Source organism: Schistocerca nitens, chromosome 10, assembly GCF_023898315.1.
Source record: "Schistocerca nitens isolate TAMUIC-IGC-003100 chromosome 10, iqSchNite1.1, whole genome shotgun sequence".
NCBI classification, from domain to species: domain Eukaryota; kingdom Metazoa; phylum Arthropoda; class Insecta; order Orthoptera; family Acrididae; genus Schistocerca; species Schistocerca nitens.
In genome coordinates this window covers 75,678,954-75,701,391 of record NC_064623.1, presented here as the reverse complement: position 1 = coordinate 75,701,391, position 22,438 = coordinate 75,678,954, and the positions used below count along the sequence as shown (strand labels likewise).

The following is a 22,438-nucleotide window of genomic DNA, read 5'->3' as shown; positions in this document are numbered from 1 at the left end:
TCTAATTTGTTTAACAGGGTGTTATGCAACACACATTTGCATCTAGCATCAATGACCTTAGAGACCACTCTTCTGTAACTAATATTACGTGCAACTGAAAGCTGTTTCCCCATGTCATGAAATGCTACTTTTTCAGAAGTGAAGAAACTGTGTGCCATGCCAGAGCCACAGTAAATACCACTTCCTCAGAGGGCAAAATTAGTCTACCTCTGTTTAATTCACATTTTGATTTCTCTAAGACTTTTTTAAGCATATAACCTCCTATGTGGGTCACTATAGGTATAGCGTCACAACCAATTTCCTCTATTTTGAAACTCTCATTTACTATATCTGCAAACATATGTATATAAACAATCCGATCTTTGCTCTGCTGAATAGGAATTAAAGTTTTCAGTTGTACAGTGTCATTATGAGTAGCAAACAGTACATCATTATTAAATCGAAGCTTTCTTTCATTTTCTAATACCTGAATGTAACTTATGTAATAATTGGCATCACTCTGTTGATGGTATGACTCAAATCAACTTTCAAAACTATGAGATTGAAATTTCCCTGGCAGAAATTAATCAAATCCATGTTTGTCAAATAAATATGAAACTACTTTCAAGAGAGGACTGTATGGTTAAAAATCAGGGATTGAAATGTCTTTGGAGAAAGAGCAACATTTGATGGGACAGACTGACCACTTACTACTACTAATTTTTCTGGTGTCTAGAAGTGAACTTATGTCATTTACACTTTTTAGTGTTTCCTGCGCAAGAGTTCTTATTGGAATCTATACTATCTGGAATGGCTTTTCGCACGTTGTCTTCTACATCGGAAAGGTGTTTTGTTTTTCTGACTGTTTCAGAACAATAGGATGGCGTCTTTGGAAATTAAGTTGGCATGACATCTTCTGTTAGTTTAGGGATTATTCGTGATAACACTTTTAGTTCACCTTTGTCCATAATTCTGTCTACTCGAATTATGTACGATTCGTCGAAATACACCTGGTTGTTTTAGTTTTGAAGAACCAGCTGGGATGTGACGAAGCCACAAATTACGGCGATTTTCATCGGATGGCAGTGAAAATATTGTTGGTTTCCCAGTTTCCAATTTGTAATTTGATCTGTATTCAAATACACTGCACTTGCGGGGCATTTCAGTGTTTCACAAAATCTGTAAACAAAATTAAAAAAAGAATTTATGGTTTGGAAGTACCTGCCACAATTAATTTGTAACACTACAGTTTACTAATAATAACATGTACTGCAACTGGAGCACTCTACACTAAACTTTGATGTTACATACCTTCTTGATGTAAGTATTTACTTATAAACACATCTGTATAAAATCACGAAAACCTGTTGAACCATGTGCACACTTTGACAGTCACTATATTAGTGGCTTGCACAATACAATGTACTTATTTTACAACTCGCACTGAAAGAAATTGGATGGTCAAGTAAAATCTACATGGTTGAGGTTATGCACACTTCTGATTATTATACTCTCATATACACTTATTTCATTACCAAAAAATTATATACACGTTGAATGATTTCAGTATACACATTAAAAAAGATGTGGTTGAAAATAACTTACACTACAGTACTTGGCTCACATGACACTCACAAACACACTCAACTGCTAACACGACACACACAAGCACACTGTGGCCTGAGTCGCTGATGTCACGATAATGCTCCCGCACCTGTCTTTCTAGTGCTCCTTGATACACACGCCGAAAAACACGAACAAAAATAAAAATGACAATATCGTCTCACACCATAAATAAAATGCAACTTACGGGACAGCAGCAGAAAATAAGTAGCTTAGGGGGAGGAAATGCTAAATAATAACAATAAAATCACACCATCCTAAAACAGATGTTATCAAAAAATTTAAATTACAACATTTTGCTATACAAAACAAACCTGGACGAATCGGACATTTCCCTTGGTTTGCTACGCTCCTCCAAGCAAATTCTGAGGTGGTTCCTTTATCAAGGGCACAACCAATCACCTGTCATGTTCTGAAGCATACTTATGTATTCCGCGTGTGCGTATATTTGAGCTACTGATTTTGTATTGCGGTGACGATTCGTATATCATTCTGATATGTTCGTGTATAGCTAAACCACAACTATCATTACCATATAACCAACACTCACAACTCCCAAATGTGGAAACAGAACTCCAAATACCCCGTATTAACTAGATGAATTAAAACACAACTGACCTACCACTAATATAAAACAGGAAAAACATAGCAATTACTATAGAATAAAATAAAAACAAACATTAAAGCAAAAATCAAATGAACCCAATACCACAAGTTAAATAAACTCAGCACATCCACCTCCATCACCAGATACAACATATCTACATACACAACCAACTCAAACACATTAGGCCATAGTGACGTCACACATCACAACAGCATTACGTCACAGGTCAAAGCAGACAGGTGAAATCGGACGCTTCTGTTGACTCTCTTGGAGCCTTTAGACGTGTTTGGAGCTACAAAAACAGTTTGCAACATTTTTGTGTTGTACCTCAGTGAATGAAAGCAGTCGTACTTGACATTATGAAAGAGTACATTTTGCCAATCGCAATAATTATTTCGCACTGTTTCCGGTCGCCCAAGTACCTCAAAGATGTTGCTTTTCAACATCTTACTGTTGACCATGAACTCACTTTCAAGGCTGCTATAGCAGATGCTTATATCAATAACACAGACAGCACACAGGCTGCCGTCAAACGATCTCTGCATGGGATAAGGCAGTGCAAACATTTTACAGTTACCTGTTGGACTTTGTTTAAAGGAAACAAAACCAAAACTGAACGAAACAGGTTTACTTCACTCATTAAACAGATGCATAAACAGTGAAACTTTTGCTGTTCTGCCTCTGATAGACCAGTCCACAGTATCTTCTGCAACACAAAAATTGTCATCCGAAACAGAACAGGCTATACCAGCGGTATCAGCAACAACAGTATCTACTACACCTCCAGAAGCTTTAGAAACCACCCGTCCCTTGAGCAAAAGAAGAGTGTCTCCACCAGGCCATCTGAAGGACTTTTTATTCAAGACAGGCAGCAACCAAACAACGAGGTGAGCAGTGTGAGGGATTCGAAAGACAACATATCATTAGCTATAGTATATCAAAATGTCCAGGGTCTAATTAGTAAGATTGCTGAACTTTATGTGCTTTTGATGGATAAATTAAAGGATATTTTAGTTTTATGTATAAGTGAGCACTGGCTAAAAGAAAACCAAGCTTGTACAGCCAGAATAACAGGATTCGAAATGATCAGTAGCTCTTGTAGTGAGAATTTTAAAGGGGTGGGAACATGTATATATGTGAAGCAAGGAATTGAATGCAAAGAAATTAAACTCCGTAAGATAAGACACATTGATAAAGAGTTTGAATACAGTATGTGCAAACTTATAGAACCCAAAATAATTATCGTGTGCATATACCGTTCCCCATCAGGGAACTTTAGGACATTTTTAGACAGTGTTTAAAGACTTTTTAGTGAATTAAGACATTTTACAGAGAGCATTACTGTACTTGGTGATTTCAATGTCAACTTTGAAATGAATTGTCAAAAAGTATCGGCCGCCCAGTGTGGCCGAGCGGTTCTAGGCGCTACAGTCTGGAACCGCGAGACCGCTACCATCGCAGGTTCAAATCCTGCCTCGGGCATGGGTGTGTGTGATGTCCTTAGGTTAGTTAGGTTTAAGTAGTTCTACGTTCTAGGGTACTGATGACCTCAGCAGTTAAGTCCCATAGTGCTCAGAGCCATTTGAACCATTTTTTTGTCAAAAAGTATCAAAACTAAATTTGTTATATTCACAAAATTTAGCACCATCTGTCCATGAATGCACTAGATATGGAAAACACTCTGAAACAATAATAGATCAAATATATTTTGACTTGCAAAAGCTAGATCATATTATTGAAGTAACTGAGACAGGGTTCTCGGACCACAAAGCTATAAAACTCTCTATAAATGTACTGGGCACAAATTCTAGAATACATGAGAAATATATCTACAGAAGATATATCAATGAGGACAATATTAGGTTTTTTTAATTATTTATTAAAAAACTCAGGCTGGGATTTAGACAAACTCTACACCGTAGATATGAAATTTCAGTCATTTTTAACTTGTTATAAACATAGCTATGAAATTGTATTCCCTCTTAACAAAATTAAAATAAAAAGCAAGCCTAATACTTGGGTAACACAGGGGAAATGGAAATCTGGAGAGCGACTTAGAAAGCTTAAATCAGCCAGGCTAAATCCAGCTCTGAAACAGTATGTCACCTGCTACAGAAAAATTGTACAGGAAAGTCATTAATGCAGCAAAAAAGTTACATAATGACTCATACATCAGTAGAAGCAAGGGTAACAAGAAAATGAAATCAGTTTGGAATGTGATAAATACAACTGTAGGCAGAAGTACGTAAGGGAGAGCAGCTTTGTTATTAAAAGTGAGGACAAAACTATAAGTGATCCTTTATGTATTGCCAATATATTCAACCTTCATTATGCAAGTATTGTACAAAGCCTCATAAAAACCCAAAGACAAACAAAGATTAAACATAACATCTCCACAAATCCTAAAACTATGTTCCTATACCCTGTAAGTGTACAAGAAGTACAGAATGCAATCAACAAACTAAAAAATAAATTGTCTTGTGCCACTGATGGCATTCCAGATAAAATACTTAAACACAGCATAAGTATTGCTCATCCCCTTGTAGACATAATGAACGCCTCTTTCAGCACTGACACTTTCCCTAAAGAATTAAAGCTGTCAACAACAAACCATTAAATAAAAATGGTGATCCTCATGATGTAAAAAACTTCATGACCCATATCCTTGATATCCTGCTTCTCAAAAGTTATTGAAAGAATATGCACGAAAGAATCTCCGCTTTCCTGAACACAAGTAGAAAATTAGTCAGTGAGCAAAATGGCTTCAGAAAAAACTGGTCAACTAAAACAGCTGTATATAATTTCCTAAAACTTCTCTGGATCTCTATAGATCATAACGAAGTAAACTGTGGGGTGTTTTTAGATTTATCAAAGGCATTTGATGTTATTGATCATGAATTATTGCTTAAGAAGCTATATTGCTATGGTGTACGTGGTACTGTTCACAGCTGGTTTAAATCATACCTGTCAGACAGATACTAGATCGCAGAAATAGTTCACGAAGGAACCTCTTACTTTCCAGATTATAAGAAAGTTAGTAATGGAGTGCCACAAGGTTCTGTGCTGGGACCCCTCTTGTTCTTGATCTTCATAAATGAACTACCAAACTGCTTAACTGCTAATGCTGTATTGTATGCGGACGATGCAAGTCTTTTTATTAAAGCTCAAAATGAGACTGACTTGCAACACAAAGTACAAATAACAAAAGCAGCAGCAGGAAAATGGCTTAGAGATAACTGTTTATTTGTAAATGAGAAAAAAACAGTATGGATGAATTTCAGCCACATGTCGAATAAAGTAAATCCCAATATAGTTTTGAAACTTGGTGAACAGAAGATTTTACAAACTTCAAATGCAAAATTTTTAGGTATCTGGTTATACGAGCATCCAAAGTGGGATAAACATATTGAAATGCTCAATAAAAAGCTAATTAAATTATGCAATATACTCAGAATGCTGAAAAACTGCTGCAGTGAAAAAACAATAATATGTGCTTATTATGCTCTTATGCATAGTGTAGTGGACTGACAAGGCAGCCAGTCCACAGTGACGGGTAGCCGAAAGGGCACACGTACACACACGCCGACTGGCGTTAAGTCTGAAACAGGATTCGTAATGAATGTGATAAAGAAAAGAACGTAGCTACTAGAACACTTAACTTTTATATCGTCCTTTGGTATACAGCATTCTTGATGATACAAGTGAGACCATCTTGAGATACATGCAATGGTACAAATGGCGCCTTGCTAGGTCGCAGCCCTTAACTTAGCTGAAGGCTATTCTAACTGTCTCTCGGCAAATGAGAGAAAGGCTTCGTCAGTGTAGTCGCTAGCAACGTCGTCGTACAACTGGGGCGAGTGCTAGTCAGTCTCTCGAGACCTGCCGCGTGGTGGCGCTCGATCTGCGATCCTGACAGTGGCGACACGCGGGTCCGACATGTACTAATGGACCGCGGCCGATTTAAGCTACCACCTAGCAAGTGTGGTGTCTGGTGGTGACACCACACATAGTCTATTGCAGTATGGTGTCTTATTTTGGGGTAATTCAAGTCTGGCAAACCGGTCATTCATTATTCAAAAACGAGCATTACGAATAATGAAAGGGGCTGCACCAAGAGAGCCCTGCAAACTATCAAATGTCGCTCCCATCTTTATATATCTACAAAAGTATCTGCCTTTTCAAATCTCACCCCCAATTTTCTTCTTTAAATAGTGCCATGACTACCCAACAAGACACAGGAATGATTTCCACAAAGAAACACACAACAGTCCAATATCACAAAAGTGCAAAATATCACCCCAAAACCCTTTTTAGTGCTCTTCCCTTAAGCATCAAAATGATAGAAAAGTTTTACATTTTTAAAAATGAGCTTAAAAAATGTTATTAAGAGAATGTTTTTACAGAGTACATGGATTTTCAGAACAAATGTATGTACACACTATAATTAATTAATTATTGTTTGTTCTGTTATTCTGTACTATAGAAGTCAATGATAAGTCATATCTGAAAAACAAATGTATGTTTGTTTTGTTATTCTCTGCTATTTGCTGCACAATATATATATTCTTATGGTTTCATTGTTTGCTTTTTGTTTATTCACAACTCATTCTCACCATGAGCAGCAATTACATTAAATGCCTTACGATATGACTTGTTTCCGAATATTTCACCAGTTACGAAGTTGTGGTTATGTTGGGGCTAACAGCAGAGCTGACATTAATTACCTTCCTTGTCACGAACATTTGACTGGTTTTCCCCGAAATGTCACGAACTACACGATTGTTGCTAGGATAGGCCTAATAGCACAACTTAAATTGAGTGAAACAAATTGCAGTTAAATTAATATTGCTTGTGCCTCTTTCTTATTAAGGCGTAACGATTTCGGAGGTTATGGTATACTAAATTGAGAATCTCTTGCTTTGAAACACGTCGTCTCACCTGTGTCCAGCGTCCTTTGATCAGTCGTTGGGTGTGCAGAACCAACAGATGATACACCTCCTTTCTTTCCTGTCATACCTCACGCTGACCACTGAAACTACTGAACGAAATACGGAAGTATGTCATTGGTCCTGGTGCAGCCTCCCCCATTGTTTACACAGGAATATGAAAACGTCAGTATCGCAAAGGCAGGTGAAGCAGTTGTTTTTAGAAAGCTGACTCCAGTTGTCACGGCACGCCTTGAAGGGAGTTGGCGTACAGATTTAAATACGATGACTGTAAACACAACTTACCGGCTGCGCTTCTAGAGTTGATTCGGTGTTTCCCATACTGTACGCGGCTGTTCTAGTTTGCTGCAAGTGCGAAAAGGTCACGGCTATCCCTTTAGCAACCGTCGATGCAAAAGCAGATTAAAAATTATCGGTAGAATACTGTGTTACTCGGCAAGGCGAAGGAGTTATCCGACTAATATTTCTACCAATAGTTACGAACTAATTTGGTAACCACACTAACGAACGTATCACCGCACTCAGACAGAACCGTAACTGTACGAGTGCCAGTTCTTACGAGGCTTCACGGGACAGCCCCGTCACGCAGTGTTGCCAATGCCTAACACTTAAATTATCCACCCAGCATGGAAAACTTACCCGATTTTACCACAAAATACCCTCCATTTCAAAAATAGTTGCAGAAATGCGTACATACAAGCAAAATGACCATAGAATACATGGAAAATTAACAACTGAACATTTTACTTACCTAAAACACCGCTTCTCATCATTCAACCCCTCGATTCGAAAGAAACACATCTTCCTTCGTCTTCTATCCCCTCTTTTACAGCCTTCAGTGCTGCTATTGTTCCAGTTCTCACTTTTACCTACGAGCCGTTTACAAATTTTTAATGGTACTAGACACTCGTTCCACCGACGCATTGGAAAAGGGAAGACAGAGGAGAAGCAAAATTACTTTTTGCAAATTTGGGTAATTAGGAGTTTTTGCTGCACATATATATAAAAACTTTCTTCCAATATACAGTAAAAAGTTTAGATACATCTAATCCAAGCTTATCATGATCCAGCGTAACATGATTTTTCAATTCCGGATCCAGCTGCCAACAGTTGATTAATCTTTGAAGCACAAGAAACCGTTTTACGACACAGGAAGCAAGGCTTTAACAGTGTAGGATTGGGCTACGTTACGTTCCAACATGGAAGTTATTTGAAAAATGCGATCTGAGAAGTTAAACCGTCTTTTGGTCTGTGATAAAAGCCGTACATAGAAATTTAAGCAACTTTCGTAAAAACAATTTCTCTTTAGTGTTGCCTTTGACTCTATCAAATATTTCCAGTGCGGCAATACCCAAGTATATCGTATTTTATCCAACGAAGTGCCTTGGATTTGTATGGTCTAACAGCAAAATTGGAGTCTTCTTAATAACATCAAATCAGAAAACAGATCTTTTAGCATTTTTTCTGCTTTTGATTTCTGTTTGTGAAGGAGAGGGACTTCACTTTGAAAAAAGGTACTACACGTAAAACATACGACATGAATTCCAGATATACAAAAATAAATGCGTTATCCATAGTTGAAAGCATATGTCCTATAGTTGAAGATGGATCTTCCATGACAACATTTCTCAGCCAGGCATGAAGTGCACAGCACTGTTCCAGTAACCCAGCCACACGATTTGACAGACAACCAACAGTTGCACAAGGGCATAGAATATTGTGAAAACACATATTGACCACTGGTAGTTGAAAAACTGCGCAACACACAATGCAGAGAGCTACTTAAGAAACAGGTTTGCTACTGTGTAGCTTTGTGGTCAGCTGATAAACGTTGCAATAAACTTTGCAGGGCTAGAAGCCATCTGGCTTCCTTCCATTAATAAGCTAACACTATCCGCTTCTTGTAATGATTGGACGTGATTCTGAGTATTGGATTTGATAAAAGTGCAGAGGTTGTTTGTCTGAACTAACGTCATTTCAGCCATGGGAATTCATGGGAACCTTACAGTTCGTTTCTTCAGGAGTTCTGGAATGGCCAATTCACACGACATTGGGAGTAACGGGACAGTCCATTCGACTCTCAGAGGGTTAAATCCCTAGCTTACATGGCCGGTAGAGGCACTCGAATGAGGTTTATAGGGCTCTCAAGTCACTGAAACAGGGATGGGATTTTCAGTGTTGTGGCAGACTGCAGTCCAGTGTCTGGCTACTGTGTTTGACTCTTAAGGGCTGACCAACCACCTGATAACTTCTGGAGAGAACTCACTGTTTTTGAAGAGGTCAGGCTTGCTACTGTGGGAATGGGATGTGGTGGAGCTTCTGTCGCATTTGTTTGGCGTCTTGTAAATACTGTGTTGTATAAACAATGCTCTGATTCACCTGGATCACATCTTGACGCCAGATGGGAAATTTCATAACAAACTTTCATTGGGGAGTTGAAATTTTGAACTAAGAACTGGTCATGCCAGGAGACGACATAGACAATTTTTCATCTTCTTCTTCTAGAGAGAATGGTTCATCATCTGTATTAGTTTGAAATAAATTTGAGATATTATCTCTCTCCCCGAAGTATGGCTCTAAAAAGCTCATGGTGTTCTCACACTTCCACTCTCTTTTATTGGTTGTTACCTGTCCAATTTTTGGTATTTTGATTAGTATTTTTCTATATTGGTCCCTTAGTGAAGCCCACCTCAGTTTGCATGCAGAACCTCAAATAAAAGCAAAGAATCGTAGTTTTATTTACAAATAAGTACACACCAAGTCTAAGGGATGGAAAAATTGTTTCTTGGAACCAATTACTATAATGAACTTATGATAATTATTGAACTGTGAGTAGCGTAGATTATCAGTTATGTTAGTATCAATGATAATTTGAATCAGTTGATATGGTATGCTAATTGTACACTAAAGGAAAAAAAAGACAATTTTGTCTCACATACTTTTCAAAATTGCAATATACATAGGAAACTATAATACACTGGAAGTTGTGCCATCCCCAGTGGAAATATTGCAAAAAACTCGAACATGATATTTAAAAAAACAAATAAATTGGACGAGAGATTTTATCTCGATATTAAATATTGTATTGTTCGTGAATATTGACCGCACAGGCGATAGATAATTTTTCTCATTTATTATTATTATTATATAAAATTATGTTAGACTTTCAAGTGCAAAGAATAAAAAGGATGCATTCTGACAATAATGGACAATGTAAATGAAAAAGGACTGTTCAGTTGTCTTCTTTTATCTGTACACTCTCTCTCTTGTCTTCGGTGCGAGAAGTCGGACATTTTGGCGAGTGCTGTTGAATGTAAGATCAGTTGTAATCTTAATTTGATAATATATTAGTTTCATGGTAATATTCATTTTTATTTGTAAGAGGTGATTCCTATCTCGTGTCCACTTCCTTTAAATACCTGTATTTCAAGTAATTTTCAGCACAACAATTGCAGCCGCCGCTGCAGCATAGACGCCATTACGTGGTAATCTAAATTTATAAAATTAGCGGAATCGAAGAATTCGCCCACGTAAATTATAATAATTAGTTTTTCCACAGCTGACAAACGTGGCAGCAGAAGAGGTAGTTTTAAGATTTTCATTTTCAGTTCAACAGCCGAGATCCAGAGCCATGACTCGGACTACAATGCATTATAAAAAAGTGGTAAGACATATTCTCTCGCGCGTGTGTGGGCAAATGCAAATAATAAGCAAAGGTCGCATGCTTGAGGAGAAACGTTTAGCCGAGACAAAAATATTTAAAAAAAGTTTATTTCATTTTTCACCTTAAATGTAACGTGTTTCAATATCAGAGTGTCTTACAGTTATTAATGTAATTAATAATTTTACTCAGGATTAACTTTTATTAAACAACCAATTTTCCAAAAAGGATTTTGATTTAAATTCAAAAATCAAAACCAAAAACCAAATTATCAATTATTTTGAGAAAAGCCCACCACATTATGACAACAAAATAAAAAGAAATATTTTATTATATTTCCTCTCATTTAACGACGTTGTCTGTGTAACGTGAGAAAATGAAGGCTACTTAAATCCACAGCAATTTTCTACATATGTAATCCAAACAGTTAAGTATTTCTAAATATTTTTTGTAAGATTCCATGTTTATAAATAGCATATCTTAACACCACTTCTTAAAAAATGGTTCAAATGGCTCTGAGCACTACGGGACTTAACTGCTGCGGTCATCAGTCCCCTAGAACTTAGAACTACTTAAACCTAATTAACCTAAGGACATCACACACATCCATGCCCGAGGCAGGATTCGAACCTGCGACCGTAGCGGTCGCGCGGTTCCAGACTGTAACGCCTAGAACCGCTCGGCCACTTCGGCCGGTACTTCTTAAAAATTTCAGGTACCTTGCTACAGGTGATTCTTCCTCAACTATTTCTATCAGTGCCTACCTTGGACAGTGCACAGTGTCATCAAAGAAGTTTGCCAAGCAATAATTACTATTATGATGACTGAAGCAATGCTCATGTCAAGTGAGGAAGACAGGAAGTAAATTACAGAACAAATCTGGCAGATGTGCCTCTGATGGCAAACATGTACAAACTGTAGCATCACCACAGAGTAGTTTGCAGATCTATAACTATAAACAAACATTTTTGCTAGCACTGATAGATGTACAGTACACGTTCACTGCAGTTGACATAGGATCCTACAGCAAAAACAATGATGGAGGTATCTTTGCACATTCAAATATAGGAAAAGTACTGGAAGCAAACTGAAAATCCCCAAGGAGAAAAATCTGCCAGGGACTGACATGTGAGCACCACATGTAGTTGTAGGGGACAGGTCCTTCCTCTTAATACTTATCTCCTACATCCACTCCTTAAATCTCAAATAAGAAACAATACTGAGAAAAGAAATTTCAATGCTTAGCGTCCCAGGGTAAGGAGAGTTACGGAGAATGCCTATGGACAGAAAAGGCAGAAAATTTCGAAAATATTTTCAAAGAACTCATGCTATGCCACAAAATGTAGACAGAATCTCTGTGGTTATGTACACTCTTGAACAGTTAAATAAAAGTCCATGTTGTGCTTGAGCGGCCAACAATGCTTCAGACACGCTGATGATATAAATACTCTCAATAGGCAAGATGGCTATGCCACAAACTTCACATTCGTTGTAAGAACAATATTTACAGACTTTTTCAACAGTCCACATGAAGTGCTTCCATGGGAGGAGCCATGTGAGGAAGTTTAATTCGGAATCATTGATGTCTAGCCCAAATTATTTCTTTTAAAGGAATTTTATAATAAATTTGTTTCACTTTCTCTTACCTGGTACTCCAGCCGCCGTCGTATTTTAGTCTACAAGGCTTCTTTTCAGACAGTGTTTGAATATCTGCTGTGGTTCATGTCTTATAATTCAGGCTGTTGCCTCACTGCTTCGATTAAGATTTCATCATTCATTATTCAAATCAACCAAATGAATAACAAAAACAAACAATTTATAACAAAACTGTAAAAAATAACAAAACAATAACAATGAACAAATAACAAAGACAGATAATAACAACTGATAACCACTAAAACAATGATCTAACACAAGCGAAACAAAGTGTGCATGACAAAACAAAATAGAGAGGGTTAGAGTATCGCCATGTATGAAGAGGAAGTAGCTTTGGGGTCAAAATTGGACAGATGACATTGACCATCAAAACATTCTTCATGAATAACCTGGATGGTGACATGATGTGACGTGACATCGTAGAATGGCTGGTGTGGACGCCACCATTTGAAATGTATTACAGAATGTTTTGATGGGACGGGATATGATGGCCAGTCTTCATTGGCTGTAGCCATTCTAGCAGATGAATTAAAGCATCAGTTGGTACATTCATTCTAATTCTGCTAAATATTGCTGCCTTTCTTTCTTTGAAGATCAGAACCTTCCAACATACTAGATATTTACGTATGTATCCAGAAAATTACTTAATGAGAAGCTACCCAAATGTTGTGTAAGTATGTTGTCCTTGATGGCTAGTGTTCACCAGAGACAGAGCCTCGTCGCTAATGCCACAGGGATGTGTGATAGGACCACTCTTGCTCTCTGTATACATAAAGTATCTGACAAATAGGTTGGGCAGCAATCTGCGTCTGTTTGCTGATGACGTTGTCTTGTATGAGAAATTACCATCAGTAGATGGCTATAGTAAGACAGGGGATGAGTTAAAGAAAATTTCTGTTTGGTGTGATGACTGGTAGCTTGTTCTAAATGTAGAGCAATGTAAGTTAATGTGGATGAGTAGGAAAAATAATCCTGCAATGTTCAAACAGAGTATTAGAGATGTGTTTTTTGACACAGTCATGCCAATTAAATACCTATGCATAGCGCTCCAAAGCAATATGAAATGGAATGAACTCGTAAGGATAATATTAGGAAGGCGAATGGTCAACTTTGCTTTATTGCGAGAGTTTTAGGGAAACGTAGCGCATCTATGAAGGAGACCAAATATAAAATACTTGTACACTCTAGTCTTTAGTATTGATAAATTGTTTGGGATGCCCATCAGGTCAAATAATAGGAAGACACTGGAGAAATTTAGTGGCGTCCTGATAGATTTGTTACTAGTGGTTAGCACAACATGCAGTTGTTATGGATATGGTTCATGAACTCCAATTTGAATCTGTGGAGAGAAGATGACTTCCTTTTCATAAAACACTGTTGAGGCAGTTTACAGTGTAGGCATTTGCAGGAGGCTGCAGAAAAATTTTCCTGCCACCAATGTACATTTCGCATAAGGACCATGAATACAAGATAGCACAAACCAGGATTTGTATGGACGTGTTTAGACCATCATTTTACCATCGCTTTATTTGCAAGTGGAACAAGAAGGGAAATGACTAGTAATGGTGCATGGTACCCTCGACTCTCCGCCATACACAATACAGTGGCTTGCAGAGGATGTATACAGATGTGGACAAGTATCCTGCTTGAGTGAAGTAAGTTATAAGTTATAGGAAAAATTACAAATCGGTGGGTGAGATATGCTGCAGCTCTTGTAATTGTAATGCAAAACGTGAAAAAGAAAAGTATTTGGGCTAGATAGAGTAGATAATGAGAAGATCGCAAAATGGTGCCTGTAATAACCTTTTGCAAGAACTTAGTATCGAGAGCATGGATACTTTTGAAAACTTTTGCAGTATGCCCTCAAATGATCTGGAGTGTCTGTTGACGTTAATAGCGCCCGACATATCAAAACGGGACACCAACTTCGGTACTGCTATTTCAGCAAAGGAACATTTGCTAGTCACTCTATGATTTATAGCTACCGGTGAGCTACGAATAAAATAGGCATTTCATTTATTTATGTGAAACATACAACCAAAAAAAGTTTGAATTTTGAAATCTTTCCTTTGTAGGAGACTCATACAAGTCCCTAATGTACTTGTTTCATATTCCCGTCAGCACGATTTCTCTGATCGTACCCGATGCATGTAGAGCCATTTTTAACGTCTTGAAAAGGGAAAATTATTTGAAGGTATGTGAAAACACAACAACGAAATTACATTTTTATTGAAATAAACTGCATTTTACAGAATGATATGCTTATAAAAATGGTTTTTTTCCTAATGCTCATAAAATAGAAAGTGACAAGCTAAGTAAATAGAACATGTAATAATTAAGCATCGTCTTTTTCTAGACTCCTAAAACAACAAGCGAGTGGATGCAGGTGGCAAAGGAGTCGTGTCTTCAAGTTATGCTACTTTCTATGTACTTCTTTTATAGATGTGTCGAATAACGACAAGATTCCATTTAATGCGCTCATCTTCTTCACTCTATCCTTAAAGTCTCGGTTATGCACGTTCCGTATTCCGGGGTAGCTCTCCACGGCTTCAATAAAATGTTCTGTATCCTGCTTCATCCATTCCCGCTTCTCCTCCATTTCTGAAATTTGTTTGCATGTAATACGTAAGATGGTTGCATAAAATTAAGTCACCACATTAAGTAAAATGTTATGAGTGTTATGCAGACGACGTACTTACTATAACTTGCGCTTCGTATTTGCAGGAAATAGAAATAAATCCTAAAAGTTGTAAGTTACTTGCAGATACTCCTTACGTGGTGTTCACACTGGAAGCGGAAAACGAGCAGCAAGTCACTTCCGCAATAAATTGCTACGGTCGCAAGTCGACTTGGCGATATGTTTACACTCGCAAATCGACCGGCAAGTTCCTCCGCGCAAGTAAATTGCTGCAATAACTTGCTAGTGTAAACCGAGCATAAGAGAGGAAACATCAAAAATAATATAAATAAAAGACTCAGCTCAGCTAGCCGGCCAGAGTGGCCTTGCGGTTCTAGGCGCTACGGTCTGGAACCGCGAGACCGCTCCAGTCGCAGGTTCCAATCCTGCCTCGGGCATGGATGTGTGTGATGTCCTTAGGTTAGTTAGGTTTAATTAGTTCTAAGTTCTAGGGGACTGATGACCTCAGAAGTTGAGTCCCATAGTGCTCAGAGCTATTTGAACTCAGCTCAGCTGAGCTGGTACCTAAATCAAGTGTCACTGCTTCAGTAGCCACTCACCAAATCCAGGACGTGGACAACAAATTGTTACAACCCGCAGAGCTCAGGGATTGTAATATGTCAGGACGACTGAAAGGTATGATTTGGGAGAGAGAAATGACTCTCGCCGAAGTGTGCAGAGGAAGACAGACAAGTTTGTCACTGACTTTATTACATCGAAGGTGCACAGCGGGCTTTATGCTGAACTCAGCGATGGCACCGCACAGCATGCATGGGTCAGTGCGAATGCTGAAATCTGCAGCGTCAGTGTCCGGTTGCCCAGCCTTGCACGTGTAGCAATTCTACACATGTCATGGCTAAACGTCTGCAGCGTGCATTAACTGTGCCCGTGGCCTAGAACACGGCTGACTGCTTCCTCAAGTGTGTCACTGGATCCTATGTAGAGCACCGAAAAGAAGCAGCTGGCTGCCGTTGTTGTAGTGACCCTTAGCAGCTCCCACCGCTGCCCGGGGGCAGCTCGTTCAGTGTCTGCAGATAGCTCTGCACCCAGAAGGCCGCTATTTCGTACACCGGCCACCACCTGTGGATGGCAGCTTGCAGTCCGCTGGACGATGTCACCCAGAGAATGGAGGCTAGCAGCCCTCTCGCTCCTTGTGCCGGTGTAGCTCCAAGGTGCGATGCGCCCCTCCACAGTGATGACGCGTCCATGCAGTAGAGGTTGGAGGTAGCTTCAGCGGGTCGGCTGGACACCGACATCCGTGCTGGCTGGCATGCTAGTAAAACAATCGTCATTCCCTCTGGTTCTAGACACAGACGGGATGGCGTGTGACATAACAGGCGAGTTGTGGCGCCCTGGAAGTATTACACTACTGGCCATTAAAATTGCTACACCACGAATATGACGTGCTACAGACGCGAAATTTAACCGACAGGAAGAATATGCTGTGATATGCGAATGATTACCTTTTCAGAGCATTCGCACAAGGTTGGCCCCGGTGGCAACAAATATAACGTGCTAATATGAGGAAAGTTTCCAACCGATTTCTCATACACAAACACCAGTTGACCGGCGTTGCCTGGTGAAACGTTGTTGTGATGCTTCGTGTAAGGAGGAGAAATGCGTACCATCACGTTTCCGACTTTGATAAAGGTCGGGTTGTAGCCTATCGCGATTCCGGTTTATCGTATCGCGACATTGCTGCTCGGGTTGGTCGAGAACCCAATGACCGTTAGTAGAATATGGAATCGGTGAGTTCAGGAGGGTAATACGGAACGCCGTGCTGGATCCCAACTGCCTCGTGTCACTAGCAGTCGAGATGACAGGCACCTTATCCGCATGACTGTAACGGATCGTGCAGCCACGCCTCTATCCCTGAATCATCAGATGTGCACGTTTGCAAGACAACAACCATCTGCACGAACAGTTCGACGACGTTTGCAGCAGCATGGACTATCAGCTCGGAGATCATGGCTGCAGTTACTCTTGACGCTGCATCACAGACAGGAGCGCCTGCGATGGTGTACTCAACGACGAACCTGGGTGCACGAATGGCAAAACGTCATTTTTTCGGATGAATCCAGCTTCTGTTTACAGCATCGTGATGGTCGCATCCGTGTTTGGCGACATCGCAGTGAACGCACATTGGAAGCATGTATTCGTCATCGCCATACTGGCGTATCACCCAGCGTGATGGTATGGGGTGCCATTGGTTACACGTCTCGGTCACCTCTTCTTCGCATTGACGGCACTTTGAACAGTGGACGTTACATTTCAGATGTGTCACGACCCGTGGCTCTACCCTTCATTCGATCCCTGCGAAACCCTACATTTCAGCAGGATAATGCACGACCACATGTTGCAGGTCCTGTACGGGCCTCTCTGGATACAGAAAGTGTTCGACTGCTGCCCTGTCCAGCACATTCTCCAGATCTCTCACCAATTGAAGACGTCTGGTCGATGGTGGCCGAGCAACTGGCTCGTCACAATACGTCAGTCAGTACTCTTGATGTACTGTGGTATCGTGTTGAAGCTGCGTGGGCAGCTGTACCTGTACACGCCATCCAAGCTCTGTTTGACTGAAAGCCCAGGCGTATCAAGGCCGTTATTACAGCCAGAGGTGGTTGTTCTGGGTACTGATTTCTCAGAATCTATGCACCCAAATTGCGTGAAAATGTAATCATATGTCAGTTCTAGTATAATATATTTGTCCAATGAATTCCCGTTTATCATCTAGATTTCTTCTTGGCGTAGCTATTTTAATGGCCAGTAGTGTATATGTTCGGAATTGGGGCGGCCGCACAGGACTCGCGTCAGAGCCGGAGCCCGGTAGCGACCACGTGGTGGCAAACGTTAGGCGGACCAGAAGGGTAGCCCCAGCCCATGGTCCAGCCGCGTGGCTGGGAATTCCGCTGTGACGAGGACGGTGCTTGGTGTCGATGACGGATATATCTATGCCGGGAGTGCCAAAGATGGCGGACTTTGAGAAACCACAGTCTAACATAACAGTCGCGACACTTCGCCTCGATTTTGTTGCCTACAGCGCCAGCAGCGCCCCAAGCGGCCGGTAGGTTGAACTGTGAGTTCGGCGCGATCGTGAAAGCGAATAGTGATTATTTATTTTGATTTATACAATGGTTTTTACCATCGGGAGCGTTTGTAGCGCAATAAGTTGCAGCAACAACAGGAAGAAGACACCACAACTGTCTTTTTTTAGGTTTCCTAAGGATCCTGAGAGGTATATACCATCACGTTTTAGGAGCAGAAAATGGCTAGTTAATAGCAGACGAGAAGTCCTTATGAAGAAAGATCCAGTTTACCTGTACAATAATATTAGGTTTTGTCCGACACATTTCGAACAAAACCAGTTCATGAACGCAGACAATAACAAACTCGTGTGGACTGCAGCACCCACACTGTTGGACGTTCCAAATAAGCCACCTCTACTGACGATGAACAGGAAACTGCCACAAAGATTCGAAGTCAATCTAAAGCTGTAAAACAGTCCTATGACACAGAAGCAGCCAGTTCAACTCTCTATGTATCACTCTTCGTGTCTTATAAAAGCGTGTGAAGTGTCAGAATGTACAGATCGAGCGAAACTATTACGGGAGAAAGAAAGTGCCTACAGACAGATTGTTTGAAAATTATTCAAATATTTGGTTTTTCGTGAAATATAATGTAATCAGCTCATTATAATGTTTTCAGCATATTTCTCCCACTATTTGGCGGTTGCTTGTCCCACTTAGAGTAATATAGAGGTGAAGGTCGTACTTGTGGCAACAGGCGGCAATGACACACACAGTAGGCCTACAGAACGATAAACGAGCTGTCGATCGCTTTTGCATGTAGAGGTACATGTCTGTCCTTCTCACATGTGAATCTGTGTGTTTATATTGTTTTGATATCAACGTGGTAAGCTGCAATTCTGTCCAATGTCACAAGTGTTTCTTCACGAATGTGTTGTAACTTGCCACTCTATTCATGGTTTTTGTCCATACTTGCGCTTATTTTAGAATCACTTTTAGAAACATATATGCCTTCTGATACTACACAAACTCTTGGAGGCAAGAAAATAAATCGAATAATTCGGAAATTACGTAGGAAATGAAAGCAAACAAACATTATGCTTACAACGCGTCTGACGTTCACCTTACCTGCCACTTGGAGCGCTAGTGTCGCTCCATCTGTCAAACGGCAACAACTTTTACAGCAGAGAGTGTCGCGACTGTTATGTTAGACTGTGGTGAAACCTTAATGGCAGACGTTTCACAGTTCGTATACAAATTATAATAGCCAGATGCATCATGAAACCTCAAAAAGAAACATGAACATTACTATTATTCGCACGACGATTCTGAAGGTGTAATCAGATTTTCAATATCTTTATTAGTTTAAAGTTTAGTATCTGACGGTAAATTACACAAGTAACACCCAGCAACGAATTTCCAAAATCTAAACGGTTCTTCCCATTTCGTCGATCTACGTGTCTTTAGAAAGCTATTAGTGTAAAACTGAATTGGTATGAATTACAGGCATGTAACTTAAATAGTACATGAGTTATTAGAGGTCAAAGTGGCCGATTACTATCGATCGCGTCAGGCCATAAGTACTCCACAGTTACACGATAAAACGGTAGCAGCATGCTTGTAAATATATTTATTTATCTATTTCTTTGTTTATATACGATATCTAACATTCATGAATAAATTTCTTAAACATTGATTAAATATGTACTGTGTTTTAGAAAGCACAGAGAGAATAGGCTCCTGGCCTACCTTTTGCTTCTTTTCTTTAGATATATGTTTATTTCATTGTTTATGTACTTGATAATGTGTATTAGAGCTTGTTTATGGTCTAGACATAGGAATATTTATTTAATTTCAAGTATTTAATTGTAAATCCAGTATTTCGAATGTTTCATTATGTGATTCTTCAGCTCCTGCCAGCGCATTTCTTGCTCGAACAGTCCACGAGTGTACTGCCGGTCCATAGTGTCCAACGGGCACAATATTTCGGCGATCAGGTATGTCGCTGTCGTCAGGTGGGCTAACGAACTGAGCTCCTAAGTTCTTTTTTTTTTTTTTTTTTTTTTTTTTAAAGCAATTTTCATTCCCTTCTCAGATGGAGAAGGGCGGGCTGTTCTAGAGCGTGCATATTGCTCTTTTCAGCCATTGGGTAAAGTTTTTTCTGTTTTGACACTGTTTATTTTTCTTGCTTGGGGTTTCTCCCAATTGGGAATTTATTTGCAGGAGTTTGTTGGGGACAGTTCCGGTATTTACCTTAGCGGCCAAGGAAAACCTGCAAAACCCGGCCAGAACTGCTTGTCTTGTATTGTCTTCTCTTTATTTGCCGTCCTGCCAGGTTTGGCGCTGGCGGTCACGGCAGGCAAGAGCGGCTTCGCGTCTTCTGTTACGCTCCTCCTCTTGCCTCCTCTCTTTCTCTTCTTGCTCTCTTCTATACTTCTCCTCTCGGGCTTCCGCCTTTCTTCTTATGAGCTCCCTGCTTTGCAGGAAGCTCATTTGGTATTCATCGCGGTCGGCCACGTCCGGGTCGGTGACGTCCAGGATTTCCCTGTTTACAAGGCTGTCCCTGTAATTAACGAACTCCTTGGTCTGGACGCTTGTGTCCTTACGTCTTGGCGGTGCTCTTTTATCTTCTGACGAGGCCTGCGTGGCTCGGCTGATGGTCATCCTCTTCGGCCAGGCCGTTTGTGTGGCTTGGTCACGACTGGGGTGTGTTGCTTCTGCTGCCGGCCCGTCGTCCTTGTGCTGCTCGTACGTCTGCACCGCCTACGTTTCCAGAGTAAGGCAGGCGGCCTCCATCTCCGCGGAATCTTGTTTCCGCCTCCTGGAGGGCCGAGTCGATGTCGGGACCAGCTGTCGCCGCCGTCTTCCCACACACTGCGTCGCGCCGTCGCCCCCCCCCCCCCCCTCCTACTGCCTTTGCCACTGGCGGCGGTGGCAGGCGGCCGCACGTGAGCGGTAGCCGCCGTCGCCTCTTCTCCGGGTGCCGCCGTTGTTCCCGCGGCGTTGCCTCCTCCTCTCGCTGTCGCCTCTGCCCTCCCGATGTTCGCTGCGGCTGCGGGACGTTGCCGTCTCCTTCTTCTGCGGCGTCTCCTCTTTCCCAGGAGCGCCGCGCGCAGCAGTCTGCTGGCTTGAAATTCCTGGTTTCCTGCTGTAATCGAAGTATTAGCCTGTTGGCTTCGCCTTCGAGCTTGGCTTGTACTGGAAAGTTTTGTGATACATATCTGATAAGGATAAGGTTGTCATGTCTATTAACTACGGTAATGTTTTTTTTTTTTTTTTTTTTTTTTTTTTTTTTTTTTTTTTAAAGAGGTATAGTTGGAGACGAGATAGAATGATGATGATGTGCATGAGTTGGTGTTTGATGGGGTGTGGAGATGCTTGAGATGATTATGGAGATAGAGACAGAGACAAATACAGATGTGTTATTGGTGATACATTTACAAATATATTACCCATGTGTGCTATTTCCCCCAAAAGTGCTGCATCTAGTCATAGGTGTTACATTTATTTGCTGTGTTTATTATCTATGTTATAGTGATTAAGTAGGTAGAGAGACAAATACTTGTATGCTCTGGGTTATTATAGTACAGTTTCGTAAATATTTCTTATAGTGCTAGTTCCCGCAAAAGTGCTAAGCCAATTCTTAGTGTAAGATTTCTTCGCTATATCTAATAGTTGAGTTACTATTATTATTATTATTATTATTATTTATGTTTTTTATTGTTTTTTCTTTTTTGTGCTAATGTTATTTTTTTGTTCTTTTATTAATTTTTTTATTATTTTTTTTGCCTAATTCTTAACTGTACAGTACAGTACTGCGTTAGTTATTTCCCTCGATACAATTTTTATTTTACACTGGGGGATACTTAGCTAAACATTATGTTATGTGGTATTCTATGGTGCTTACTTATTTTGTAATTATTTATATTTTCAGCGTGATACAGTTAAGATCTCTGTGGAGAGACCATGTAATTGAAGGTTCGTTTGTTAATTACAGACTGATTTTTGGGTTGGTTGACAAGTTTCCGGAGGATGCTAAGTTCACCCAACCTGGATATCATGTGACGTCATTATGACGTATATACGCTTTAGTCGATTAACACACCTATCGACTTTTACGAACGTTCGAGATTCTAAACTGTCGTCAGCTAGTGGTTTGTTTTGACACGTGCGATTCTGAAAACAGCTCAGTGTGGCAGCGTATATGTATTTCGCCAAAATAAAAGAGCTGGATATTAATAGAAATATTCCTGACGGTGGCCT

The 22,438-nt window shown here is 40.1% G+C and overlaps 2 protein-coding genes across 3 annotated transcripts in view; one reads left to right on the top strand and one right to left on the bottom strand.

Annotated features, from left to right (window-relative positions):
* Nucleotides 1–7,712, bottom strand: part of LOC126210538 (speckle-type POZ protein-like) — a 94,372-nt gene extending 86,660 nt beyond the window's left edge. Inside the window, exon 1 of one of the 2 annotated variants that reach the window (XM_049939790.1) lies at nt 7,441–7,712. In XM_049939790.1, the coding sequence (XP_049795747.1) occupies nt 7,441–7,476 (36 nt within the window). In that variant the 5' untranslated portion in view covers nt 7,477–7,712. The other variant, XM_049939791.1, reaches the window with a different exon arrangement.
* Nucleotides 1–22,438, top strand: part of LOC126210534 (UDP-glucosyltransferase 2-like) — a 706,192-nt gene that overhangs the window by 269,101 nt on the left and 414,653 nt on the right. The window lies entirely within an intron of this gene.